Source organism: Elgaria multicarinata, chromosome 16, assembly GCF_023053635.1.
Source record: "Elgaria multicarinata webbii isolate HBS135686 ecotype San Diego chromosome 16, rElgMul1.1.pri, whole genome shotgun sequence".
In the NCBI taxonomy this organism is placed as follows: domain Eukaryota; kingdom Metazoa; phylum Chordata; class Lepidosauria; order Squamata; family Anguidae; genus Elgaria; species Elgaria multicarinata.
This window is the reverse complement of record NC_086186.1, coordinates 17,415,761-17,442,621: the sequence shown is the minus strand read 5'-3', so window position 1 is coordinate 17,442,621 and position 26,861 is coordinate 17,415,761. Positions and strand designations below refer to the sequence as shown.

The following is a 26,861-nucleotide window of genomic DNA, read 5'->3' as shown; positions in this document are numbered from 1 at the left end:
AGAGTTCAGCACTATGCATCACTCGATGGCTGTCACTTAAGCTGAATAAGTGAACCCACCTTTATTTGGATAGGGAAGATGATTGTACAGAAGATTTTGGCAAGAATGGAACACTTTACAGACAACAAGCTAAATTTGGCACAGACATTTGCATAAAATGCTAATGCTTTATAAGAGCAAATTACTAGACATTTGGGTGATAAAACTGGCACTTAAGGCATTTTAAAGAAGAGGTCTCTAGATGGGCAATTGTTATAAACAAATAATCTGGGAAAACAGACAAAACTGTTTATAAATAAGATATGAGGACTAGCTGTGTTTAACTCCCGAATTCTTCTGGGAAAACCATTAAGACAGTACAGACATTCTCTATCTCTATCTCTCACAGACAGACAGACAGACACACACACACACACACACGGCTTGTCCTGAATGTTGAGAGAACATACCAATTCAACCCTAGCTTCTCTTCACTCCTTTATCTGGGACAAGAATTAGGGAGAGCAAAACAGCCAAGTTTACCAAATGAAGATATTTATTTCACATGAGGCTAGTTCCTTCACTGGCAAAACTATGTGTATGCCAACACACACATACAGGCCCTGTTCAGGCAACATGCTAAACCATGACGGTTAAGCGTTTTGAGCTAAACATTATGGCTTAGCGTGTCGTGTGAACCATTCCTAACCATGGTGGCTACATGACCACAGTTTAAACACGCTCACTAACCACTTACTGCAAAAGGGTTAGCGGACTAACCATGGCTTAGCGCGTTGTCGGAACAGCCCACACACACAGAGAGACCCAGTTTGCACAACACAACAAGCACGTGTGCTTCTTGCTGCAGACAGATGTCTATAGTTCCATCCAAACTGGGTATTCTTGATTGTTAGGGGAGAAACAACCCACAGTTCCAGATTCGGATGCCACAATCATTCTCAGGTTGTTTAGCTCAGCAGAGATAGTGGGTAGGAGCCAGCGTGCTTCCTTGCTCCTGTTCATTCATGGCTACATGTGTTTTAAAGAACCTATGGGCAGTCATGACATGCGAACCGGCTCAGATGCTTCTCTTGTGTCTTGGTAAGTCTGACCCAAGACAATTCGGTGCCCGGTGCAGAACATTTAAATAGGCGGCCCACTACACCCATGCTAATTAGCATGGGACATAATGCATTAGGAAGTTCTCCTGCACACTTCTGTCTTGCAAATGCTTCATAAAACTGCTGAACTTAGAGCATTTCTCCCACTTCTCTCTGGAACCAACCTCGTTTTCAAGTCATCCAAACACCGTTGAAGATGGACTTCTCCTGCTGTAATTAACACGTGCTCCCCTGTTTCCTGGATTAAAACCTGTACACACGGATCAGCTTGGTTTAATAGCTTCATGCCTCTGACCAACTGAGGCATCTCGCCTGGAAAGACAAACGCACATTCAAATGAATACTGCTGAAGTGCTTGGCTGCATATAAACAGAGCCCAGAAGGAAGAGAGCGGAGACTGGAATGAAATGTTTTTACTGAGTGCAAAGAACGTTTAAATGGTGAGAGTCCGGAAGATCAACATTTTATTTAGCATTTATAAATTAGCACAATAATTCATAGAATCATAGAATAGTAAGGCTGGAAGGGGCCTTTAAGGCCATCGAGTCCAACCCCCTGCTCAATGCATAAGAGGGATTTATTTATTTTTCTTTTTAAGCCAACAGAAAATGGGTACAATCCTCTCCAGGCAAGCAAGATTTGGTCTGCAGCGATGAGACTATAAATATAATAAGAAACGAGTCTCGTGTCAGATTTACTGCCCCTTCCTTCAGAATGTGTGTAGTTGCGGTGACTGTTCCTTGCCCCAGCCAGTATGCATTTTAATTCATTTATTACCACTCTTTCGCAGCCCTGTGGTTTTTCAAAACTGTACTTGATTTAATGAATGCAGACAATATCCAGAGAGTATATTTAAGAAACAGAGGGAAGACTCTTACTTGGGTGTTTTGGCTCAACCGCAACGCGTACGATGGGTGTTACTTCGAAGTTGAGCGGATTAAAGGGTGGGCAAGCCGGAGACGACGACAGTGTTGCTGACTTCAGTACAAACTCTTGCAATCCTCCTATTCCTAAAATGCATTGAAGCACGAAGTCAAGAAGTACACCCCAAAGACAACAAAAATATTTAAAACTATGCACTGCTTGTTTGAAATTGGACTTCATATAAAAGTTAGAGAGAACACCATGGTTATGGGGGCACAGCGTACACTGGGCACAGCAGAGCCAAGGAGTTGCACAGCCTCTCTGTGCATGGCGGCACATTGCTTTTCAATGGTATTCCTGCAGATGGAGACCAGGCTGTCCAGTATCAGCGGGAGAGCATTTTGCTCACACTGCAACTAGGTTCCAATTCCCATAAATGTGAACAGCAGCTACCATTTTTACTGGCCGAGTTGAAGGGACACACTCAGAGACACCAACGGGGTGGTGCTCAAACTGCGTTCTGTCTCTGGTAAACCTATTATGATGTTGATTTATTACATTTATATACTGCCCCATAGTCGAAGCTCTCTGGGTGGTTTACAGAGATGGAAACACTGAATGTTTAAGGAAACAGATAAACAACATTTAAAACCCGTAAAAAACGTAAAACAAACAGATAACATACTAGTCCTGAGGCCTTGAATAAGAAGCCTATGTACACCTGATGCTGGGGAACACAGGAGCGTGCCGTTGCACTCATGTCCTGCTTGCGGGTATCCCGATGATAGCTGGTTGGTCACTGTATGGTCGGAATGTGGGATCTGGGGGAAAGGGACCAGTTTTATCCCATTTTCCACTGTGTCCGAAATTGCAGCCATTGTGTGTTTGATAAAAAATCTTCAGCCAACGTAATTTAAGGAATCCCTTCAGAAATGGGCCAAGTCCACATGCCTCCCCTTGCAATGTCTCACCACTTCATCTGCTCATCTCTGCCATGGATTCTCTTCGCTAGAGCGATGGACTCTTTGGACTTTTAAAAGAGTACCAAAGAGAGAATATTGTGATGTGGCTAATTTTAGCACGCTGTACATAGCACTTCTTTTCTTTTTTTCTTATAGGCAGGTTTGCGCAATTTAATATCACAGGCGGTTGGCTAGAATGAGTACAGTTAACAAAGATTTAATCAAACAGGCAACATCCCAGTTGCAAGTTAATGTCACGCAGCAGGGATGGCTAAGAATGGAAGATGTTGCTGTACAGACATGTACTGCTTCTTCCCCCAATGCAGCTGAGGCAGCCTAACAAATAAGTGCCCAAATGTAACTTGCCCACCTGCCCGTATTTTAAGTGCTTATGGCACACATAAAAGAAAAATTCTGTGAATCTCCCCAGCTTCATTATCTGGAAGCAACTCTTATTTGCCATGGGTCACCGGGATGGTAGCTATTCACAAGCTTATGCTAAGCATATTTATTAGATGAGGATGCTGATGTCTTTAACTGACAGTCGTAACACTTCGGATCCATCTTTTCACAACCATAAAGTGTTAAATAGATGTATCTCTTTGTTAATAACCAGGGCAGAATGAGTTAAAAATGGATATTCTCAAACAAACACATATTTTAAGCCGCAAACTTCCAGACTGTTGTTCCAGCTTTGATTTGCAGCTGAAAGGGATGAATTGCTGCCAAATATCCAAAGGAAAAACATCTCTCTCTCTGATATATATATATATATATATATATATATATATATGTGTGTGTGTGTGTGTGTGTGTAGGTGGCTGTTTTAATTATGGTTTTCAGGAAATGTCTTTGAGCTTGCATCACGTTTGTTTCTACTTGTGGTTGCCTCCAGTGCTGTGAGACCAAAATAATAATAAATAGTCTTACTGCTTTATTGCTTTATTAAAAAGTTATTTTGGGGTTGACCACATTTAAGGGTTTGTTCTTAATTTCCAAGCGCACAATAAATCTGTTTTTTAAAGTGAATGGCGTTTTGAAGGAGCAGTGCCTTGATGGTGTGCATTTTGTTTTAAGGGCATCTCTTTCTTCACGTTTTCCTCTTGCTTCCTTTCTCCCATCTTCTCTTTTAAAAATCTCTCCTCCTTTAAAAAAAAAATACCAACACTGGAGAGGTTGCCCTCCTTAGGTCAGGGAGGGACAATTTTGTTGCAATCTAGCAATTGAAGACCAGTGTCCTATGGCAGCCTTCCCCAATATGGTGCCCTATGATGGTAAGTCTGCAAGCCCCATCACTGCCAGCCAGAATAGAAATGAGCTGCAATCCAACATATCTAGAAAGTACCTGATTGTGGAAGACTGCCCTAGGATCACAGGTCATCCAATCATTCATCTCATGGTTCTGACTTTAAATTCCTGTGTGTGTTCATTCTTTCCTTTACTAGTTGGCTTTTCAGGGATTTATTGTCAGGGACTCTGTGCCTTGATCCAGAAATCTTATGGCCAGGAATCCCACAGCTTAAATTTGAGAGGTATTCCAAGATTGTATGAACCTGGACCTCAGGGCCCTCTTTTATATACAGAAAGTATACAACCCTTTGGGGGTACTCTTAGACCCATTTCTGTCGTTGGAGGCTCAAGTAGCCACCACGGCTCGGAGTGCCTTTTACCATCTTCGGTTGGCTCGCCAACTACGGCCTCTCCTGGACAGGGATAGCTTGACCACAGTGGTACAGGCATTGGTAACCTCAAGATTGGATTACTGCAACGCGCTCTATGTGGGGCTGCCCTTGAAGCTGCTCCGGAAGCTGGAGCTAGTGCAGAATGCTGCCGCTCGGCTGTTGTCTGGAGCTGCCCCTTTCCAGCATGTAACTCCTCTGCTGAGGGAACTGCACTGGCTGCCTATTCGCTACCGGGCCAGGTTGAAGGTTCTTGTACTTGTGTACAAAGCCCTAAACAACTTGGGACCAGGATACCTGAGAGAGCGCCTTCTCTCTTACCAACCTGCCCGGTCACTGAGGTCATCCGAGGGCCTGCTCCTGGTGGTTCCACCTAGATCCATCCTCCGATTGGAATCCACCAGGGAAGAGCCTTCAGCGTGGTGGCACCCCTCCTGTGGAATTCCCTGCCTCTGGAGGTCAGACAGGCTCCAACCTTGTACTCCTTTCGGCGCCTCCTGAAAACATCTTTATTCCAAGAAGCCTTTCTTTAACATGCAGCCTTGGATTTCTGTGTTGTTGTTTTTTGCTTCTTTTAAATTTTGTTTTAACTGTTTTATTCTGTTTTTATTTTCATTTTACCTTGTACACTGCTCCGAAATTTTTTCAATGAGGAGCGGTATATAAATATTCTAAATAAAACAAATAAATAAATAAACCCCAGCTCTTGAGACAGGCACAACATGAAGCCTCTCGGTTGGTCATGACTGACATTAATAACAAGATCCTAGTCTAGAGGAGTACCTTCAAGGTCTACCTCTCACCTTCTCCTTGGCTCCAACTACAGCCCCCAGCTCCAGCTGCTGACTTTAAGAACCCAGGTTGACACAGTGTCTAGGTCTGGATTTCGGTACAACTTGCTCTGACATGGTTTGTGTGAACTGGTTGCTTCTTCTTGTTCTCAGATTCCTAAGAAAAATGCTAAGATTTCCCCTTATTCATTTATTTGTTGGGGAGGTGGGCAGGGAAGAAATCAGATAATTAATGTTAATCTGGAGTGAGTCTTAGATAGCTCACCCACATGTCTAGTTGGAAACAAGCCGCTAGACAAGATGGTCTCGCTTGATCTTATCATCTGGTCTAGCAGGGCTTTTAAAATGGTGTCTTATCTAAAAGTAATTTTATAACTATTTGAATGTGCTACAAATTAATAGTCTCATATTGATTGTTCAAACAAATGGATACATATGATAGCAAGACATAATATACAACATCTGGAACAGTGGCTTTCAATTAGCATCAACTCGCCTTAAGCTGCTCTGCCAATCAAGTACAGATGGCGACGATAAATTAAGCATTTCAATTCAACCTGCCTGTCACGGGTACAAGAAGCATTCCTCACTGCAGAATTTATATATTGTGGTAATTGCAAGCAGAATGGAGAATGTATGTAGAAGCCAAGCATTGTTTACATTCACTGTATGGCATAGAAACTGTGCATGCATGAACGTCTTTAAAAAGAGATTTTGGATATTGCCCAGTTAATGGGCATAATCTTTAAATGATGTCAGAACATTTGACCACCAGGGTGTTTCACACCCTGCCCAATCAGTATACATACTCCCCAGTGGGACATTGCACATTCACCAATTAACGCTGTCCACTATGGCCTGGTTCAGACAACATGCTAAACCATGCTGCTTAACCACAAAATGGTTAAGGTTCCCATGGTTTAGCGTGTTGTCTGAACCAGGCCATAGACTTGGAGGGTCTGCATACTGACTGGACACTGCAACCAATTCTCTTTAGCTTCCTAATATGTGTACCAAAGCCATCTGTTGGCTGACTGATGTTGACATACAGATGCTCCTTAACATACATATGTGAATGATAAAACAAATAGATCTAGTATTGTTTCATTAAATGTTCCACCTTCCTTAGTAACAAAACTGGAATTTCAAATAGACATGAAGAACCAAGGTAACTGTTAAAAAAATAAGCTCAAGGTATCTCAAGGTGAAAGTCTGAAGAACATTCAGGATGCAATAATTCTAAGAGTGTACCATGTGCAAGAGGTGATTTCTTTTTAAAATAAAAATCAAGTTAGAAATTAAGTAAGGGTTTCCAGATTAAGTTCATGGGGGCTATTAGGATCTGAAGCCTATAGATTCAGAAGTTCCCCCTTCCTTCTAACAGCCCTGAATTTGATAGCTGATCTAGTGGAAACATTTCCAAGTCTGAGAGGTTTTGGCCATCAGAATTAAAATGTTTTGAAAGAGGATGTTCAATTTTTTGGTCAAGATGGTTGATTTGTGGTTTCTAAACAGAGTACAAAGGTCCCGTCCCATCCACCCCCATCAGACTGGATGTGGCATCTACGATGCCTACATTAAATAATGTATGTATTACATTCAGAGTGGATTGATTTAAATCAGCAAAAAAGGGTTGATTTAAATTAGGTTTCCCATTGAAAGTTTTTTGTATGTTTCCTGAACATTGGTGTACATCTGATCACTTAATTACAGTAATTTACAACTAAAAAGATTATTATTTAGACTGTTTCTTTCCTACAAACAGGCTTTACATATCTTTGTCTCTCTGTATATATTTTGCATTCTTTCTTTTTTAGCTATAAAGGGAATATGTTAAAACATTCCCATGTAGGCTCTTTCTTATGACCAGTACCCATGATAGTTTGAGGTTAACAGCACAATCCTATACATGTCTCCTCATAAATAACTTCTATTGAGTTCAGTAGGATTTACTGGGCCTGTCCAGAAAACACGTTAAGGATGTTTAAACCATGGTTATGTAGCCACCATGGTTAGGAATGGTTCACACAACATGCTAAGCCATAATGTTTGGCTCAAAATGCTTAACCACTGTGGCTAAGTGTGTCATCTAAAGAGGGTCATTCTCAGGTAAGTGGGTACATAATTGCAGCCTTAGCATGAGAATACAGGAAGATTCACACACTGGACAATGTTGTCCTTTTTTATGGTCCTTTTTTTTTTAATTGCCCAGACTTGTCCTCACAAAGAACAAACTAGCAAACTCTGAAAGCCCAGAACTTTCAATAAGCAAGAGCTGGTAGTTCAGTTAGAAAAAAAGCCATTTTCATGAGATGAAAAACTGTAATGAATACCTGTGTTTGATTGGTAAGACACTTCAATTTTACGAAAATGTAAATTTAACATATTTATGATATGATTTAATTGTAACAACCCAGAATACAGGCTGAGTATGAGTTGTCATTCAATCATGGATTGTCGTTGAGTTGTGGGTTATCATTACGTGAGAACCCTGCGCTATGGATTAATTATGTGTTGTTAACCAAGCCAATCCTGAGGTCACAACCCAACAATAAATCATAGTTTCTCTTCCTGGGTTGTTCATGGTTAACAATCCATAGTTAAATCATAGTGCAGTGTTCACACATAACAACAACCCTTGGTTCAACAACAACCCATATTCAACCAAAAGTCTGGTTTGTCGTTACATGCAAACCAGGGTGTTGAGTTTATATAGGACAGAAGAAACTGGCTACAGCAAACAACAGCTGCAGAAAGCACAAAGCCTCCTTTCTCTCCTCCCAGAAAATGTGGTAACCAGGCGCAGGTTGATGCCCAGGTCCAATGACATCCCTCAGTACACACACCCTGGCTTTCTCCCTCCAGTGGGGAAAATAAAGTTGGTGATACTGTCATGCTTGCAGCAGTGGGGGTCAGCCTCCACTGAGAGGTAGTCTTTGCAATGTACTGACCCATTCTCCAGCTCTATCTCTACTCCATCCATCATACTGACAGGCATTCTGCTAGCAAGTACAAAATAAATTGCAAAAAAATTCTCCTGCTAGATCTCAAATCTAAAGGTGCAACTAAATTAAGTTCTCTCAGATTCCATTATTATAGTAATACCTTTAATGCCCGATATAAACAGGAAATAATGGATATCTATGTAATCATCTGCAATTTAAGTGGAACGTGTTGCAGAGACATTAAGTTTTAGGATAACATCCAGCAAAAATGCCTTGCCTGGATTTTTCAACCAGTCATTCCTTTTTACTTGCAAAACATGCAATTAACTAATTAAAACTGAATTTACTAAGACCTGAATGTATTATTCCAAAAGCCTAGGGCTTTCTTTTATAAACAGTTTCCTCCAGCATACATTTACTTCCAAATGAGTTTATAACAGTTATTGTTTTGCATTGACACCTCTATCAAGTCTAAAATACCAGTAATAATTGGACAGTATGGAGTGCAACCTACAAAAACGACATTTTTAGTTGAAATTAAGCTATTTTAAAATGCTGTAAAAATTAACCAAAGCGGAAATTAGAAAAGAACTCGCACTTCCAGGCCATCAGCAATAGCACGAACAGATCTTAAACTACCTTTTTCTTCTTCAATTTTTAGATTAAAAAGCCTTTGCCACTGTGGGTGTGTGAACAGATGGCACGAAATGGAACAATGGGACTGGCTCAAATATGCTTGTCATTACCATTCTAAGATGTTATTAATACAGGCTCGTGTGTCATGCTTTCCAATTTTAACACAAGAGTCTCTTCCAAAACAAAGTTGATGGACATGAAATATTTCAACAAAAACTACTCCTTGTATTTTATTCCAGCTGAATCTGAGGCCTATTTACTTTTTGATTCAGACCCTCGGATTCTACTCATGGCAAAACAGGGAGTTAAGCCTCAAGCTTCCACGTCCTTTCCTTTCTGCTCCCTTCAGCATGGGTAAAACGAACCAGAGAAGTCCGAAGTGAGAACTTGCCCACTTCTCTTCTGGACATTCATTCACTTCTCCCTGCACTAAGGGGCGTGGGTGGGATAAAGAGCATGTAATAGCCCCAAATTTTGTTTTGAGGACTGAATGTCAAGTGAACAGGTTTTAATAAAAATGTCCAAAAAGAAAGAAAGAAGGGATGCTCAGCAACACACTGTGACTGAGATTTACTGAAGTTCTTAAGCGATGATGGTCTGTAACATTCTTCAGAAGAAACGTGGAAATGGTGCTAATCCAGAGATTAGTACGCTTTGTCACAGGGAGACTTCTTAAATCAAATCAAAAACCTAACCAAGCTTTTCAAAGGATAACTAATGTCATCTGCAGGCAGGCAAGGAAAGTCCCCATGGATACAAAAAAGATCAACCTAAGTAGTCGTTATGTGAAACAGCCCCAGCAAGTCATGTCCTCTGGTCCTTTCAAGAGCAGGAAGATCATAAGACAAAGATGTAGGGAGCCCGTTTGGTGTGGTTTAGGGTTCCTCAAGAGAGGGGCTGAATTTCCAAGGCTGCCAAATGCTTACCAAACACAGTGAAAAATGTGACCTAGGAGTATCCACCCTGGCTGCTAGATCTAGTGAAATCAATGCAACAAGTGGGAACACATGACACACAGATTCCCCTGAGGTACAAAGAAATACGTCTGTAAGAAGGCACAAGCTTTCTCAAATGACTGTATTATACATTCTTAAGGGAAGTTGACTCCATGTTGCGCAAATCTGGGAGGGAGGCAAAATCTGGCATTATCTGTGTGCCCTGTAAGGTTTCCTCACCTGGAGACCATGTGTACATGCTCTTTCCCACCTGACCACCTCAGTAAAATAAGACACATCAGGCGAAGAGGAACGAGGGAGGTTGGATACTGGAGTTGAGCACGAAGTGCTTCCCCCCCCACCCCCCGAACCTATTGGCAAGGCTGACCTATTCATGCAATGTTTGCTGCTTTGCGTGCCACTTTTTTGGTAGAAAGGCTGGGTACAAACCAAATCGCAATCAATCAATGTTTATAAGGCAGAAATGCCTAAGTACACATTTAGAGGGGAAAAGTCCCATCAAACTCAGTAGGGCCTATTACTGAACAAACATTTTTTTTTTACTTATTTAGGCAGGCGTACTTAGGACTGTGTTGTAAGTCATGTAAACATTTTCCAACAAAGAACGTATTGATTCTCCTTAACTGCTTTTTTAAAAAAATGAAATTGAATGCTATGGTTGAAGACAGACTGTGGGCAGCTTCATATATGAGAAGAGCAGGCTGGTATGAATAACCTCTTCCACGTGCTGAAGGAACCATACCGGGGCTATAATATTTCTGGACAGTTTCATCAATAGATCACCCAGCAGCCTCTGGGAAGGCTGTATTGCATCCTCCACAAGGAGCACACACCCCCACGTGAAAGTGGGTGTTGTTGGTGTTGTTACTTTAAGAAGTTTGCATGTTGCCTGCATCACACATGAAGTAACCCAAAAAAGGACAGCAATGCACAGAACCAAAGACCAGAAAATAAAAAAGCAAGCAGCATGGCTTATCTCGAAAAGAGGGTGGTGGTAAGAGGAAGGACAGATTAACTCTACTTGAGATGTGAGCAAATGTGAAAAATACACTTAGGAACCCAGAAGGTACCCACCGGCTCAAAATTTAAACAAAACAGAAGGCATATTAAAAAGGAAAGGAAGGTCAATTAGGAAATAACATGCATCACTTTTTGAAGACGAAATAATTCCACCATTGGCAAGAATATCTGGTACTTAGGCCCAATTTCTACTATCTAGTATGTAGTGTTTCCCAACTTGTCGTCTTCTGTATACTTTGGACTACACTCCATCACCCCTATTGGCAATGCTGGCTGGTTTATCCAAAAGATATGGTTGTCCTGAATCACTGAATTGTAGAGTTGGAAGGGGCCTATAAGGCCATCGAGTCCAACCCCCTGCTCATTGCAGGAATCTACCTTAAAGCATCCTTGTCAGATGGCTGAGGAATAACAGCTTGCGCTCAACCTCCCCCACCCAACCATGACACCTCTGCCATGAAACCCTACAGTAGGGGTGCAGAACATCTGGCCGGGGGGCACATTTGGCCCACCTGGATTCCCCAAATGGCCCCACCCCTTTCCTCGGCATTTGTGCAGTTTCCTGCCCAGTCTTGAAGGTTGAAATGCCTCTCCTAAGGCCTTGTTATTATAAGTAAGGGATGCAAGCACAAATATGCTAGGATTTAGGGTCCTTGGCCCTGCCCCTTTTCACTTCAGCCCCACCTACCACTGGAAAGGCGAGCCTTTCTAAAATGCAATTCAGCCCTCGGGCTAAAAGAGGTCCTGCACCCCTGGCCCGTGGATTCAGGAGATCAGCAGGAAGAGCCTACTGCCACAGGCCCTTAGTAATCACGCTATCGTTTATTAGAGAGTCCTCCCCTTTATTATTATTATTTATTTATTTATATAGCACCATCAATGTACATGGTGCTATACAGAGTAAAACAGTAAACAGCAAGACCCTGCCGCATCTTGCCCGCGCAGAGGGCGACGCAAACACCTCGGCGTGCTCACACAGACTCATTTGATGCAGTGCCTTGCTGCCACCAAAGGCTCCTCAGAAGCCAGACGTGTCTGGCTAATATTTCTGCTGACTAAACAAAGAGCTTTGCAAGAGCGGTGTCATGTATCAGCCGCAAGCAAACAGCAGCCAGGCAGCATCTCCAAGACAAAGCAAAAACACTGGAAGCCAAATGTCAGCTTCTTTTCTCAACAACAGGAAAGTTGACCATTTGCTTCTCCATCTTATAAGACTGCAAACGCCTGGTTCGCCTCTCTTTCACTTGTCTTCAGTGTGATCGCTGTCGGAGCAATTTTAAAATAGAATCCTAGGCCGTAAGCTTTTAAACAAAAACAAAGAACAGGACAAAGAACAGCAGGGCAGTGTGTGTGTGTGTGTAAAGGTAATACCTTTCTTTTTCCCAGAAAGCTATAGCGAAAAACTACTGAGATGCAATATAGAGAAGTTCCAGATGTAAAGCAGGAGTGGGCAGACTTCAAGCTTGTGCAATCTCCTTTGGTTTCTACTAGGACCCTGAGGTCCACCATCCACAGCAATGCCAGGAGAAAAGGTGGTTTGGGGGTCGGGGGCAGATACAAATGGATGCTCATGGGTGGAACCAAATGCCCATTGCACTCCATGAGTCATATAATGGGATGGTTTTTATCAGTGTTATCACAGATAAGGGGTACTAACAGCTTAATTGAGAGGGACATCTTTTGGTTGTTGCTATTGTGAAATGATTAGGAGTTGGAAATCACTGAAGACCTACTGCAAATCAACCGGAGACCCACCAATAGATCCTGAACTACTATCTGCCCACCTCTGCTGCAAAGGAGTCAGGTGTAGTTTTACTCTGGATTCACACTGCTTTCTGCAATCATTGGTACCCACTAATTTGCTGTAGGTGAGGAAGGGAAATGACTTCAATAGTACCACTCAAGGTCTGTTTTGGAGAAATTCCTCGGTGTAATAATAACATGTGATTGGGCAGCCCATCCGCTGGAGAACATACGCCCCCGGTTCTATTGGATATCCAAGTTTCTAAAGGGCTCCAGGTAGGCCTGAATCACATGGCTGTTATACATAATTTGGACAATGGTCTTGATGGATGTAGGCCTTATGCAAACATCATGTTTGCTATATAGACCTCTGGCAGGTCCAGAAGCAGGATGGGCAAGTGTGATCATGTTCTCACACTGCATGTAACCTCTGCACAAAGAAAAGAATGCCTGAATTCGGCTTCAGTTCTACAATATTAAGACGAACAGAACCAAAACAGAAGTACTTTTATCCATCTGCTGAGACTGAGAATTGAAAAATGCCAATGCTTTAAGTTATTAAAAACTACCCTTGTCAGAGCACTACAAGCACCCTGATGAGCTCTAAGCAATGCAGAGTAACAACCTAAAACTGTTCATGTGCCATCAAGATCTTTAGAGCAGAACAGCTGGGTTACCACTGTATTTGGACTGCATAAGGGAGCTGAAAGCTTACGAATGGATATGCTACTTCAACTTTTTATATTCTGCCAATATATAAACAAAGCAGAACCAATGAATATTTTAAAAGGAATACAGTATTCAGGAGAAGTGACCACACAATTATTACTGAAACAAATGTCACAGGCCCCAGAGTTCAGATAGTAAAGTCTAAATGGACCCTATTTACAAATAAACTCAACTTCTAAGTGCTTGGCTATCTGGTATGAGCCAAGCCTAGATACCTCCTCTATGATATCAGAGCAGCTCATTGAGAAGCAAGGCTAGGAGAAAGCAAGGCCACCAGAAGGGAGTTTCAATGACATGAGGGCCCAATGCTATCTTAGAATTAAAACTATAGGAATCGTTGGGGCTTGCCTGCAAATAGAAGTGTACAGGATTTGCTTTATATGCACTTCTACTGCATGTTCTAAAATTCTAAACTTAGTAGTGCCCTTTAAACCTAGTTAATCCTTCGCAGCATTCCAAAGTTTGAGCAATCTTGATGTTATTAAACTTAGGTCTTCTTTCATTTGCTAATTCACTAAACAGTTCACAAAATTAAACCAAGCCAGCTTTCTGACTCAGACCTAGGGCAGAACAACCAATAAAACACTCTTGCAATTTCACCAGCATAATGAAGCAATATGGAAATATTAATTTAATCCCTTTATTATTAAAGCATATATTAAAAACACACTATGCAGAGTTCTAATGTCCCAGATTACAAAGCATAAATGTTAAATTCCAGGTTGCTTTGAAGAGGAAAAAATAATGCAGTTTGTGGTAGCCATAGTTTGCCTGGTTCATACATCATGGCAAACAATGGTTACCACAAACCAGTGAGTAAGTGAATCAAGCACAGGAGGATGGCCCGTGTCAAGGCATTGGCGTTGTTGAACACTTGTCAAGGCCCATGTCTTAGCAGGGGCACCACTTGCAACAGTGCCAGCCCTGTAGCTATTCCTCTTGCCATTGCTACCTGTTCAACCTACTCTGTCCCTGAAGTCCAGACGGAGAGCACCAAGCAAAGAAGAGCGAGCAAAGGAACTGCTATTGCCTGCTCATTTACCCTCCCTCCCGACCCCTCTCTCTTGAGTAGTGGTAGGGATTGGGCCCACAGATAAAGGGAAAGCAAGTGGGCAGTTACAGGGAGGAAGGGCATCTTGTTAAAGCTCCCCCCCCCCCCAAACTTAGAGCCGGCATTGCTGATAACAAAACCATGGTTTGGCCATGATGACCAGACCAGGTCTGAGTTAGAAACCAGTTGGGGAATATAGAAGTGTTCTTCTTTGCGGTCAATGTCAAGTGTAATCTAAAAGAGAGACTGAGAGCTCAGAAAAGGGAAGTTTTGTTTTTCCTGCATTACACACATATATTCCACAGGAGTCTCTCGCTCGGCACCTGTAAAAATATACAAAGCTGAGATACTTAACAAGTGAAAGCCTGCAGAAAGCACTTGCAGTATTAATGCATCGGTAGTTTGTTTTTACTGTATATTATCGTACTGAAACAAATACTTTATATGAAGGTCTTAGTTTGTATTGATTTTTTTAAAAAAGTTTTCTTTCTTTTTTTTAATAAGCAGTGAATAGGAAAGGAAAGCTAAAATGAGGCGGCTGAAGTCTGCTTTCTGCAATCTTGTTGCTTGCTACTTTTGATGTATCACCCTGAGTTGTTCTCCAACTCTCTGATCAAAGTCAGACTATGCCCCGGGGGAGGCGGGACCCAGCCACATCATGCCATTGAAATGCTTGTGGCAACCACGCTCAAGCCAAAGAGGACGACAGCTTTTCAAAACACTGCCTGCTGCCAACTGCTTCCTTTAAATGGTGCGATGTGGCCAAAAACCACATAATCTCTGAGGTCACTTCAGCCTTTGGGACTTAGGTTAACAAGGAAAACCAAGTGCCATGCAGTCTGCGGATTTTTAGATTAGGCTTCTGCGTGCGTATTTTAATGCTGACACGGTTAAAAGGAAGCATGTGCAGGCATGACAGACACAAATGCACGTGTGCAGGTTTCCAAACACAGAAGGTGAGTACAGTCAGAGAAAATCCTCAATGTAACTTGGGACCGGTGCAGGCATAACGTTTCCTGATAATTTAACCAACGTTAAGACACTGGGAAATCCCCTTCTGGGCTCCCGCCTTAAGAGGTTTCCCTTTCCTCCCCTTTTCAGCATCAATCAGGGTTTAACGATACTAACCATGGTCAGTTTTAAACCAGGGTTTGAAGCTGAATTGCAAAGCCTGGTTATAATTAACCTTGGTGCAGATGTAACACCACAGAACGGTCAATCAACCCCAGCCAGCATGCCAACGCTGGGGGTGATGGGAGTTGTAGTCTGACAAATCTGGAGGGTACCAGCTTGGGGAAGGCTAACCCTATCTCTTAATTATAGAAATCTTCCATGGCAAATCTAATCATCACAGCTGATTAAAATGCCAGACTTCTGACAAGACACTTGTGCACATCTACCAGAGCTGCCAGCATTACAACAGCGAGCGCTGACAAACGGGTGATGAGAGGAAAGTAATTTCTTGGGGTGGGGGTGAAGAATAAGCTCTATGGTGAATTAGGCATGAGATGCAAGTGGACTCTAATTCATTTCCTAAAATCATAAATAAAACAATAAGGGGAAAAGACTCTGGGGCAACGAAAACACAAAAGGTTCTGAAAAATGGCACTTAACATTTCTTAAGACAGAAGCTATGCAGATTAGCACATCTCTAAGCTTCCTAGAACTCCCCACATTGCCCACACACTTTTGAAGCGAGGCCTGTATGGTACTCTGTACTTTTTAGCAAGCCGTTACTTTCTGCTCCAAGAAAATGCAAAGAAAAGCTAAACATTCTGCAATTAAGCATACCCTCACTTTGCATCATTTATTCTGCTTTTGAAAACCATGGGGAGGGGCAATAAGCTACGCATGGCACTCAAGCCCCACCCTTCCAAGACTTTTGAGGTTTAATAGCAAACACTGCAGGTATATCTTTGAAAGCCCAGGAGCCAGAAACTTCATATTAGCGATATACAGTGGGCCGGTTCATATGAACTCAGGTAATAACCCATGATGCCCGGGTGTGTATGACACAACATGCTGCAGTGTGCGCGCGCACACACCATGCCATGCATATTCAAAATGGCGGATGGTGCATGTTTTGCAGCCCCACAGGTGAATTAAGCCATGGCGGCTTACTGTGACATGCAAACTAGGTCACTGCATCCACCCCCCAGAAGGAAAAAGCAGACATGAGTCAGCTTCAGAAAACAAACATGCAAGTTTGAAGAGAATTCACTTTTAGCCATAGGACTTCAGAGAGTATGAGAAAGAATGCAGCACAATTATGAATGTTCTCACATCAAAGCCAGAATTTTGTCTCATAGACAAAGCCAGAGCTTTGGCTGTGGGGCGGTATATAAATGTAATAAATAAATAAATAAATTTTCCACTATTTAGAACCTTATTGGGGCAGTTTTCTTTGTGTTACTGCTCTCACTTAGTATTTTTGCAGGTGGGAGAAGCCATAGAAAACGGCAAAGGGGAGAAGGTAGATCGCGACCAAGTAGTAGAGCTCTGGGTGAATTGCAGTCGATCAGCAATCATTTCTGACTCCCAGTATAACAATGGGAACTAAAAGGTTTTCTGGTAAATTACGCTGATGAAAAATAAAGTGGGGGGGGAGGGGAGAGACTGGGAGTGGATTTTTATGTGAAAGAACTTGTGAGCTTGGTTCTGGGACTGATCATAAAGACCTGGGCTAAGCATGTGCTCAGAGGCATCCAGTACCTGAATTTTTAGCATATGGCCACCCACCTGAGCTATTCATGTACACTTGGCTGTGGTTAGTGAAAAACAAAGTAGATCGTGCAAGCCTGAAGTCTGCCCATCCCTGTCAGAAAAAAATCACTCATTTGTATTTTTGGTAATTTTAAAATTAAAAATGATAAACACACTACATCCACCGTTTTCCAAGTAGCAAATCAACAGGTCGCTAATACGGATGAAACACTGAAGGTTTGCCCATTCACAGTAGTAGGTTCTGAATCTTCTTTCTCTCCACCCTACCCTTTGCAGCTTTTCCAGAAAAGCTAATTACATCCTGGATGAGATGTCCGCCCATAGTATCCGACAAACAAACTGATACATGTCAAGTACCAGGTCTTCTCGACAGGGGAGGTTGGGGAGAGGGCTTAGTAGCCGACCGAACATTTGCGGAGCCCAGGATTCGGCTCTTCAACCAAGGGCATGTCCCCGATGCCACGCTGCATCTTAGAAGCACAACAGGAGGTGGGTTTGAAGGTCGAGAAGGGGGTTGTTCCTGCAGAAGTATTCGTGTTCCAAATGTGCCCCAAGCGCCTGAGAAGCATGGCACGAAAACAAGCCCCACACTGCCTCAGCACACTGCACATGCAGAATATCCACCCCTGACTACCTCCAAGCTGGAGAAGAGGACGAGGGCTTGTTCTGCCACTGGGCATCAGAGGTGATCTCAGTATCTTGGAAGCCCAGGGCAAATGAAGCCTGAGCCTCCCTTCCTGGCTTTGGAGTTCTAGCAGAAGGGTGGTGATTCTGCCCGCAGCTGAACTGTGCTTCTGAGGAGCTCTAAGCACCTCCAAAGGGCAGCGTAGCTGTGAGGATGATGCTCAACCCCTTCTCCAGATGGCTGTTACCTAACTTTATGTGTTTGGTAAATTATGACTTAGGAGTGGGTTATTATTTTTCTTCTGTCTGGAGCACATCACGCTTGTCAGGGGATGATGGAACACTCACCACGGGGAGCAGAATTGTGGACCCCTGCTATTTGGAACCTAGTCAATATTTGCAGAAGGAGCTTAGACAACTTATTTTTACCATTGCAGGCATTCAACCACCACCACCACCTTCAGGTATAATCCTATGCAGTTTTAGACAGAAAAAAAAGACATGCAACTTCTAGCTTGGAGCACGCTGGGAGCTGTAAGACTCCCCCACCCCTATCTAAACATGCATAGGATTGTACCCTTAATCGTGCAAGCTAAACAAAGTGGTGTTGATTCTAGCCTTATCCTTTTGGTATCTTTTTCAAAGTATTCCTTCCCCCCACCCATCCCTCTCTCTCGCTCTCTCCCTCTGCCAATTTTAGATTAGCAAGCAACATAGAATTATAACAAAAGATCAATGGGGAAAAAAGGCAAAAGGTTATCTTTAAGGAATAAGATACAAAACACAAAACAAAACTCACTTACTGTCAGGTTATTGTTTACTAAACAGATGAAATTGAACAACAGCCATATATATTTTTATACAGAAGGAAACAGCGGAGGGAAGACAACATAAATAGCCTAAGAAGCAATATAAAAACTATCACTGATCAACCACATACCACAGAAATATTTGGATGTCTTAGCAATGTGTGACTCTAGGTTATCTATGAGAATTACAAACAAGAAGCAAACGCCCATAAAAGCTTCTGACTAACAGTAACCTATAACCAACAGTCACTGATGGGTGAGTTTCTCTCTAAATAAACATGCATGTTCCAAACACAAGTGACCTATGAACTTCAGAAGGGATGTCATTAGCAAGACTACATAGGTTCTGCCTTTCTGGTTGTTGTTTTTTGATGGAGGAATGCTTATGGGGGGAAACCAAGCCAGCCAATCTTCCAACTGCCAAGTCTTCTAACCTGCTCATATGGGGCTAGATCCAAAGAATTGGACGAGGGATCCCATGCACCCACCAGCGTGCTCAGGACGTGTTTCTTGAACAGCAGGGCACCATGCTGCATAGCTGCCGTCTTTTGAAAGTCTGAAAAGCAGTTTTCTATGATATGGCATGCAGCTGGCTACCCAAAAGGAAAAAAGTATTAAAATCCCATGATATATGCTCAAGTCTTTAGGTGTATCAAATGTAGATCTCTGAATCTGAGCCATGGATGGACTGGCAGATATAGCACTGAGATCAAGCTGATTTCTCTCTTCAGGTTAAAGCCAGGGCTCAGTGCATTCTGCAATTAATTACACAGGAGAACTGCAGAAAGCCTGCACAAAGTGATACTGGGTGCAGAGTGCATCGTCCTCATAATTTCAGCTTTCATAAGGAGAGAATGGAGTTTCTAGTCCTTATGGTTATGAAAATATGGTTGAATGTGTGAGGGCAATGGCCTGCTGAGATCACAAAAGCCAAAGAGTGGCTGGATAAAGTTTCCTGTATAGCTCCAGTCAAATGAATAGCAAAAAAAAAGCATTACCGTATTTCTTCGATTGTAAGACACCATCGATTCTAAGGCGCACACTAATTTCAGTGCCACCAACAGGGGGAAAAAGCTTTGATTCGAAGAAAAAATAAATTTCTTAGAATATCTTAGAATTTCTTAGAAAGAGCTGGGTTTGGGGGCCACTGCGCTGGGAGAGGCTTAGGGGTAAGCAAAAAACAGGCGCTTACCCTCCCAGCTCCTTGTCCCGGCTCGCGGCTGCTGTAGGAACTTCCTCTTTTGGCTGCCTGCCTGCACGTGGAGGAGAGAGACAACTGGAGATGCCGCATGAGAGCAGCTTCAGTGGAGCAGCACTTCTTTAGCCTCTGGGCACAGGTTTTTCCGAGGGCGTGAAGGGTTCCAGGTGGGAAGCGCGCGGTGGCTGGGGGGGACACGCGGTGGCTGGGGGGGGTGAGCCTCCTGACTCTTGGAGCCGCGTGTCTTCCTGGCGCGGCTGACGAGGGGCGGAGCTGCACGGGGCGCGCTGTAGGCTCCAATCAGCCAGCAAAGCAATTTTAGAAAGCCCTGCTTGCTCAGCTTTCTAAAAGCAATAAAGCTAAGGAGACTGGATGTTTCAGACCCTTTTTAATGGAATAGAGTCTTTTTGCATCTACCGTATTTCTTCGATTCTAAGACACCATCGATTCTAAGGCGCACCCCATTTTTAGAGCTGTTTATTTAGGTAAAAAAGTGCGTCTTAGAATCGAAGAAACACGGTAATAAAAAATAAGGGCAGAACCATACAAAATAATGCATTTTGCTTCATTTGCAGAATTTATTCAGGATACAGAATTGAGGGTGTATTTTTTATTATTATTGTTGCAGCATTTGGCTTGCCTTGGCAGAGAATCCCTATTACATTTCGAAAGAGCAACAAAATACTCTGAAGTGACAGCTGTTGCTATTTTTTGAATTAAACAGACACATATATTCCCAGGTTGGATTTCATTTAGCAAATAAGGCTCATTATAGCAGAAAAGATAATCAAATATCTAGTCTTTAAAAATACAACACACTTGTGTCTTTTCAACAGGGCATTCGGCATAGCTGAACTGTAATCCTCCCCAACTCAGCCTCCTTGAATTGAAGGCTGCATTTCTGGAATAACTGAGCAGATTCAAAAATATGGGCTGCTGTGCCAAAAAAACAGACTGAGCAGACTGTTAGGGGAGGGGGATATATTGCTCCATTGACTTTCAAGAGCTCTCACATTTCACATTCACCTATATTAAGTCATTAGGTTATACACAGAAATTAGGTACTACCAGAAGGTAATAAAATACTCATTACTTCATTTCAGTGGTAAAATTGCTAGGATAGACTTCTGTGAAACATGATCATCAGTATAGCAACCAACAGCACTGCTCAGTCAGAGACATTTGCCTGGAACTACGAAAATTAACAGGCGCACTAATAATCTTTAATGTTTTTTCTCCCTTATTTTAAGCACAAAAAATGTGGGTCTTGCCACACTTCATTGTGTCATTCACGTTCCTGTTACGATAATTTTAAAAATGTACCTCTTTGTGTCAAGTACAAGTCCTCTGCTTGAGGACTTCCTGGACACATCTAGCTTTCTACTGTTAGGAACAGTAAACTGGACTAGGTAGACACGTAGTTAGATCCAGCCGGCCTCAATAAAACTAACGTTTATACCACTCTCCCCAATACAGTACCCTCCAGATGTTTTGGACTGCAGCTCCTAGCATCTACCAGCCAGCCATGATGGGTTTATGTAGCCTGAAAGAAGATTTAACAATCTCGCTAAAGGTAAGTAGGCCTGGGCGGTGCCCAGGTGTGAGGCCACTAGGGGGCTCTATAAATGCCACCTTGAGTTCTACTAAAGAAAGGCAGGATAACAATGTAATTTTAAAAGCATAGTCATCAGGTATTTCCTGATTCGCTGGATATAACCATTTGGGCAGTTGTCATATACCTTGCTACAGTACCAAACAAGCAATGCAATAAACTATAAAAGCATACTTGCTGTTGGTGAAAGCAATAAATTTAACTGCATAGAGATTAGCAGCCCAAATGCATACACAAATGGCCCTGGCGTCAGCCTCCCAAAAGGTAATTTTGTATTTTTGTTTTGCGGTCCAAACCGACTGCAGCCAAGTGCAGCTTACAAATTGAGAGGCGAAGGCAAAACGAGACAAAGGATGGATGGGCAGGGCTGGTAGCAAAGTGCCATTCTTCAGCAGCAAGGCAATTATGAACCTTTAAGTCTGTTGATACCAACAATGCAACAAGAACAGCAAGGTTGGACTTATCTCTCCCCGTTTTGTAGCTAATTACTAACAGAATTATTCTCCTTTAATAGAGTCGCAGGCAGAACATTTGAGCCTCCTTTGTTTCCAGGACGCTTTCTCCTTTGGACGGCACAATACTGAGCGAAAGGCTGCCCTCCTGTGTTCATTAGCTCTGGCTGAGCAGAGATGCTTTGTATAGCTGGCATGGCTTCAAGCTGGCTACTTTTAATAATCAAACTACAGAGTCAGAGAGTGTGAAATTAGCCCAAACAGTTGCACAATAATAGTAATTTTTTAAAAAAATAAAAGGTCGCTGTGACAAACAGGGCTGCTGGTTGGCTCTTTGCAGAAGGTAGCAATGCTCACTGGTTGGCATCGACCTGGCAAAGCCATTTTAAAATGGCATTCATGCTTATAGATGCTCTTTTCACAAATTATTATTAAAGCATGCTGGCTGGGGATAATGAGACTTGCAGTCCCAATGTATCTGAAGAGCAGCTGGTTTAGGAATGCTATATTAAAGGCTCCCCCTAATGTAAGAAAATGTTAGACTGCCTGCAATGAATTTTAACTGTTTTATAGCATGCTCACGATAGAATGGTATCTACCACACCCACCCACTTCTTAAAGAAGAAGAAACCCAGAATGGCAGGAGATAATCAAACAGCAATTCAAAGCCTCGTCAGTAAACTGTGTGGGGCTGTTTGCTTTTTGCAGTTTTTTATCCCTGGACAAAGTAGTTTCCTCAACAAATGAGCAAATAGGCTGATATGCCAGCACACCTGTGTTACTTTTTTTTTTTTTTACTAACTATTCTTGTAACGTTCAACCAATATTGTACAACCATCACCTGGATTGCCATGGAAGGGTTAGAGCAAAACACCTCTGGCACAGGCATGATGACCAGGTTCCAAAATATCTAGCATTGAATTCTGTGAATGAAGAGACATTTGGACTTTGCAGTTTTTGAACAGCAGCGTCCCCGTCCTGCAAGCCGTTTCTGAAATGGGAGAGGAGGAGCAGTTTGTGATACGGCCCGAAGGGTTGTGAGAAATCCCTAAACCCCTTAAGTGCATCTAAAATATGTCTTTGGATCCAAATGTCTCAGCAGTCCATTCTCCCCTCTGAGAAAGAGGGCAGCCTTGAGAAGAACCCAGAGCTCAAGGGTACAGGGCATTGGCATACAGCAGGTCCCAGGTGCAATCACAGGCAGCTCCACATTAAAAACATCTCAGGACTCCTACCTACAACCATGGAAAGTCACTGCCAGTCTGTGTAGACCAGAAGTGGACAACCTGCATCCCGTGGACCACATGCAGCCCTCTCCCTAATTTCATGTGGCCCTTAGCCTCGTTTCAAATGGCGTCTGCAAAGGATCAAATCAGAATCTGCCAAGAACAATATGTCCCTTCCTTGGCAGCCCACTACCTGGGAGAAAGAGAGAAAAGAAGGGTGGGGAAAGAGGAGAAAAGGGGTAATCCACCCACTTTTGGCTCTAGCCCAACCTACAATTGGCTTCAGCCCACCCACCATCAACATGCAGTCCCCAACAGATTACCCATGAAGGAGCTGCGACCCTCAACAGAAAAAAAAAAGGTTGCCCACTCTGGGTGTGGACAGTACTAAGCTAAATAGACCAACTGTCTGACTCAACTGTATATGGCACTGGGAATGGCAGTGTAGTGCAGAAGTTAAGAGTGACAACTCTAAGAATGGGGATACCCAGGTTCAAATTTCTGCTCCCCGTTTAAGCTTACTGGGTGAATTCGGGTCAGTCACAATGTCTCAGCCTACTGTGCCTCACAAGGCTGTTATAAGGATAAAATGGGGGGGGCAGAAAACCATGTATGCTGCTTTGAGCACTTTGGTGGAAAGGTGGGATATAAACGTAATAATAAAGAAGTTGTGATTCTGCAGGAGTACAGAAAAACAAATTAACGTAGTAGCAGGGGAAACGCTCAGCGTTCTGAGCATTTGTTTAAAAAAATGCTTATAAGCAAATTTCCAGCCCTGTACCTACATAATACCCTCAAGGAGAATCCTGTGACTATGTTGAAAACTGAATAAGCTGTAAGTTTCCCTTTGGAACTAGAATTAAGGTTGCATTTAGTATCAAATGCTTCAACAATGTAGCAGCAAACTGATTTGCTCTAAATAAAATGATATTTTGACTCAATTTAAGGAGGACAGATGCTCCAGGCCAAAATGCTTTCAACAAGTAGACACACAGAGCAGCTCCTAGGTTTTTCCACCCCCAACTTGCAGACACGGCCTTGCTCAATCACTTAGCTTGCAAGTTCAATTTACTTTATTTTATTTTTGTTCTGACAAATCGAGGATAAATTACCAGATTAGTCTTTATTTTTGACCATGAAGACATCAAAACAATTGTTGCGAAACATGCCTTTCCTATCCTCATACATCTTTCCGCCTTGCAGGATGGGAAAACATGTCCCAAATGAGCTCACTGTCTCTGCAATCCTTACCTTTCCCCATTTCTAAAGAAAATATTCAATACTGTTCGAAATTTTTGCTACCGGGCCTCCATTTGCAATACAATGTTCACATCCGGAGGGGGGGGGGGAGCAGAACACTATTTTGGGGACATTGTGCCAGTCCAGTAACATGTAAAAACCACTGCTATACTCTTATGCACCGGCCCAGAAAGGATGTGGGGTGGGGGAGGGAGAGTATTGCGCCATTCTTCCACATGAACATCCTAAATGAGACTTCCCCAAATTGGAACACAGCTGGCTGGGGGATTATGAGAGCTGTGGTCTAACATATCTGGAGGGTACCAGGCTGGGGAAGGCTGTCCTAGACCGTGGGCACCAGGTACCCTCTAGACATTTTAGACTATTTCCAGCATCTAGAAGGAGCACCTCCTTCCCAAATACAGAAATGGAGGGACGAGGAACACTGAGAAGGGAATCAGAAGATACAGGGCAGCGACTAATGGAGAAAGGCAAAGAAAATACTCTTTTATTCAGGGGGGGGGGGGAAGGGCTATATACAGCAGAGACCCAATATTTCTAGACACAGACACCCATTAGGGATGTCAACAGCAAACATTCTTTGGCCGTGCCCGCACCAGCCACACTCTGATTTGTAAAACTGATTCTATAATTGCTCCAGGACTGGCGCATCTCAAAGATGAGTGCAATTAGAGCCATATAATTATTCTGTGTATCAGTCCACCACAATTTTCCACAGATACAGAGAAACATTTATAATAATCATACAGTGTACGGAGATGCTCACCATGAGACTTATCCTCAATACCCTCATAAAGAATGCAAGTGGGTTTGCCCAAATCAGAGCATGTGTTTTACGTCCCAAGACCCCCCTCATCCCTGTGCCATATCTTCATCAAGCATTATACCTCCCCCCCCACCCCCCGGAAATGTACTTAAACTGCAAGATTTATTCTGATTTCTTCGAAGCTGTTTCCAAATGTTGCAATGATTATTTTGGCAGGGGATGGTGAGAAAGGGCAAAAGAGGAGGCCACTAACAGAGTAAAGATGCAATGGGGCAGGGGTACAGAGCTGTCCAAGGCAGATATGCCTGTGAAAAGGAAAGAAATATGAACCCATCCTTCTCATTAATGGAAGTTAAGGAACTCAACAGGCATCTGCACATTTTCAAGATTTTTTTTGTACAAGATCTAGATTTGTGTATGTTTTTTTAATAGATAAAAGCCAGTTCCCAAAGTTGTCATACTTTGGTATGACAAATTCATAGTCTTTCAATGGCTGCTATTTATTATGGCTCTATGAAACCTCTCTGTTCAGATAACAACATGCCCCTAGACAAATGCTGGGCAAGCCCAGTGAATGACTGTTCCCTTCTGACCCTCCTTAGGACTTCCTGGAAGCATCTAGTTAACCGTTGTGGGAAACAGGATGCAAGAAAGCAGAGACACCTTTGCTCTGATCCAACAGGGCTCTTTGTTTGTTCTCATGGTTTAGGAGAAGAACACAGGATGGGGCAGATTACACTAGCAATGGATCAGGCAACCAGGGTGGATAAAAATCAATTTTTTTAAAAAAAACAAAACCCAGAAAAATCTGGTTTTTAAAAATTTAAATCGGATTTTTTTTAATAAAATGCTTTTTGAGGAAAAATCTATCTAAAGACAGTTTTCTATTTAAGATCCATTATAGTCCAAAGGTTATTCATAATGAAATAAGGATTCATTTTTAATTATGTAGCATGAGGCTGTATATTCATGCAATGTTTAAATTTTGGGGTAAATGAATCCCATTAATCCATTCACAATGTCATGCTCTTCCGGAGGTTTCTGTAAGATTATTGGGCAATTTTTCTGTCTAGAAGATATCATCACAGATGCTTGGTTTTACAGTTCTCAAAACTGTGAATTTGTGTCTGCAGAGATCACAATCCCATTGCTCCTTTGCAAATCTATGTATACAGAATCAACCCCTTATCTCTTAAGTGCTAAGTTTCAAAAAATTCAGTGACTAGAGTGCACTTTTGGGGGGGCGGGAGTCACATGATTAAATCGAGTTTTTCTGAGTAGTGATTTAAATCAAATCCACCCTGGGGGCAACCACTTACGCCCATGCAGATATTGTTACATGAGCGCATACATAACAGGGGTTGCAATGTGCGCTTGTACACAGAGCACACAAAAGCACTCAACTCCCACCGAGTCTTCGCAATATACAATCCTTCTCCACATGTGCCATCCAACATGCTGAGAGTTGGGCTACTCTGTTGTTATTCATTAATCCAGAAACTTTGCATCAGTGCTAAATTTCAAGCAGCATGGAACACAGGTGATGGTGTGGCAAGAGACAAAGTTTATGAATGGGTAGAACCCTCCCCCCCCCCCCCAGTTCAGATCTCACCGAGCTGCTAACAGCACACCAGGATGTTTTGAATTCAGCAGGTTTCTCAGCCTGAATCCCCCTGCCCCCGCCGGTATGAGAATATTGGCTTATTTTACATGG

At 42.6% G+C, this 26,861-nt stretch overlaps 1 protein-coding gene across 2 annotated transcripts in view; it reads right to left on the bottom strand.

The window, feature by feature from the left end:
• Positions 1 to 26,861, bottom strand: part of EFL1 (elongation factor like GTPase 1) — a 64,344-nt gene that overhangs the window by 10,199 nt on the left and 27,284 nt on the right. For both annotated transcript variants that reach the window (XM_063142270.1, XM_063142269.1), the window contains exons 16-17: positions 1,979 to 2,110; positions 1,265 to 1,412 (exon numbers count right to left, since the gene is read on the bottom strand). In XM_063142270.1, coding sequence (XP_062998340.1) covers positions 1,265 to 1,412; positions 1,979 to 2,110 — 280 coding nt within the window. The remainder of the gene's footprint in view (positions 1 to 1,264; positions 1,413 to 1,978; positions 2,111 to 26,861) is intronic.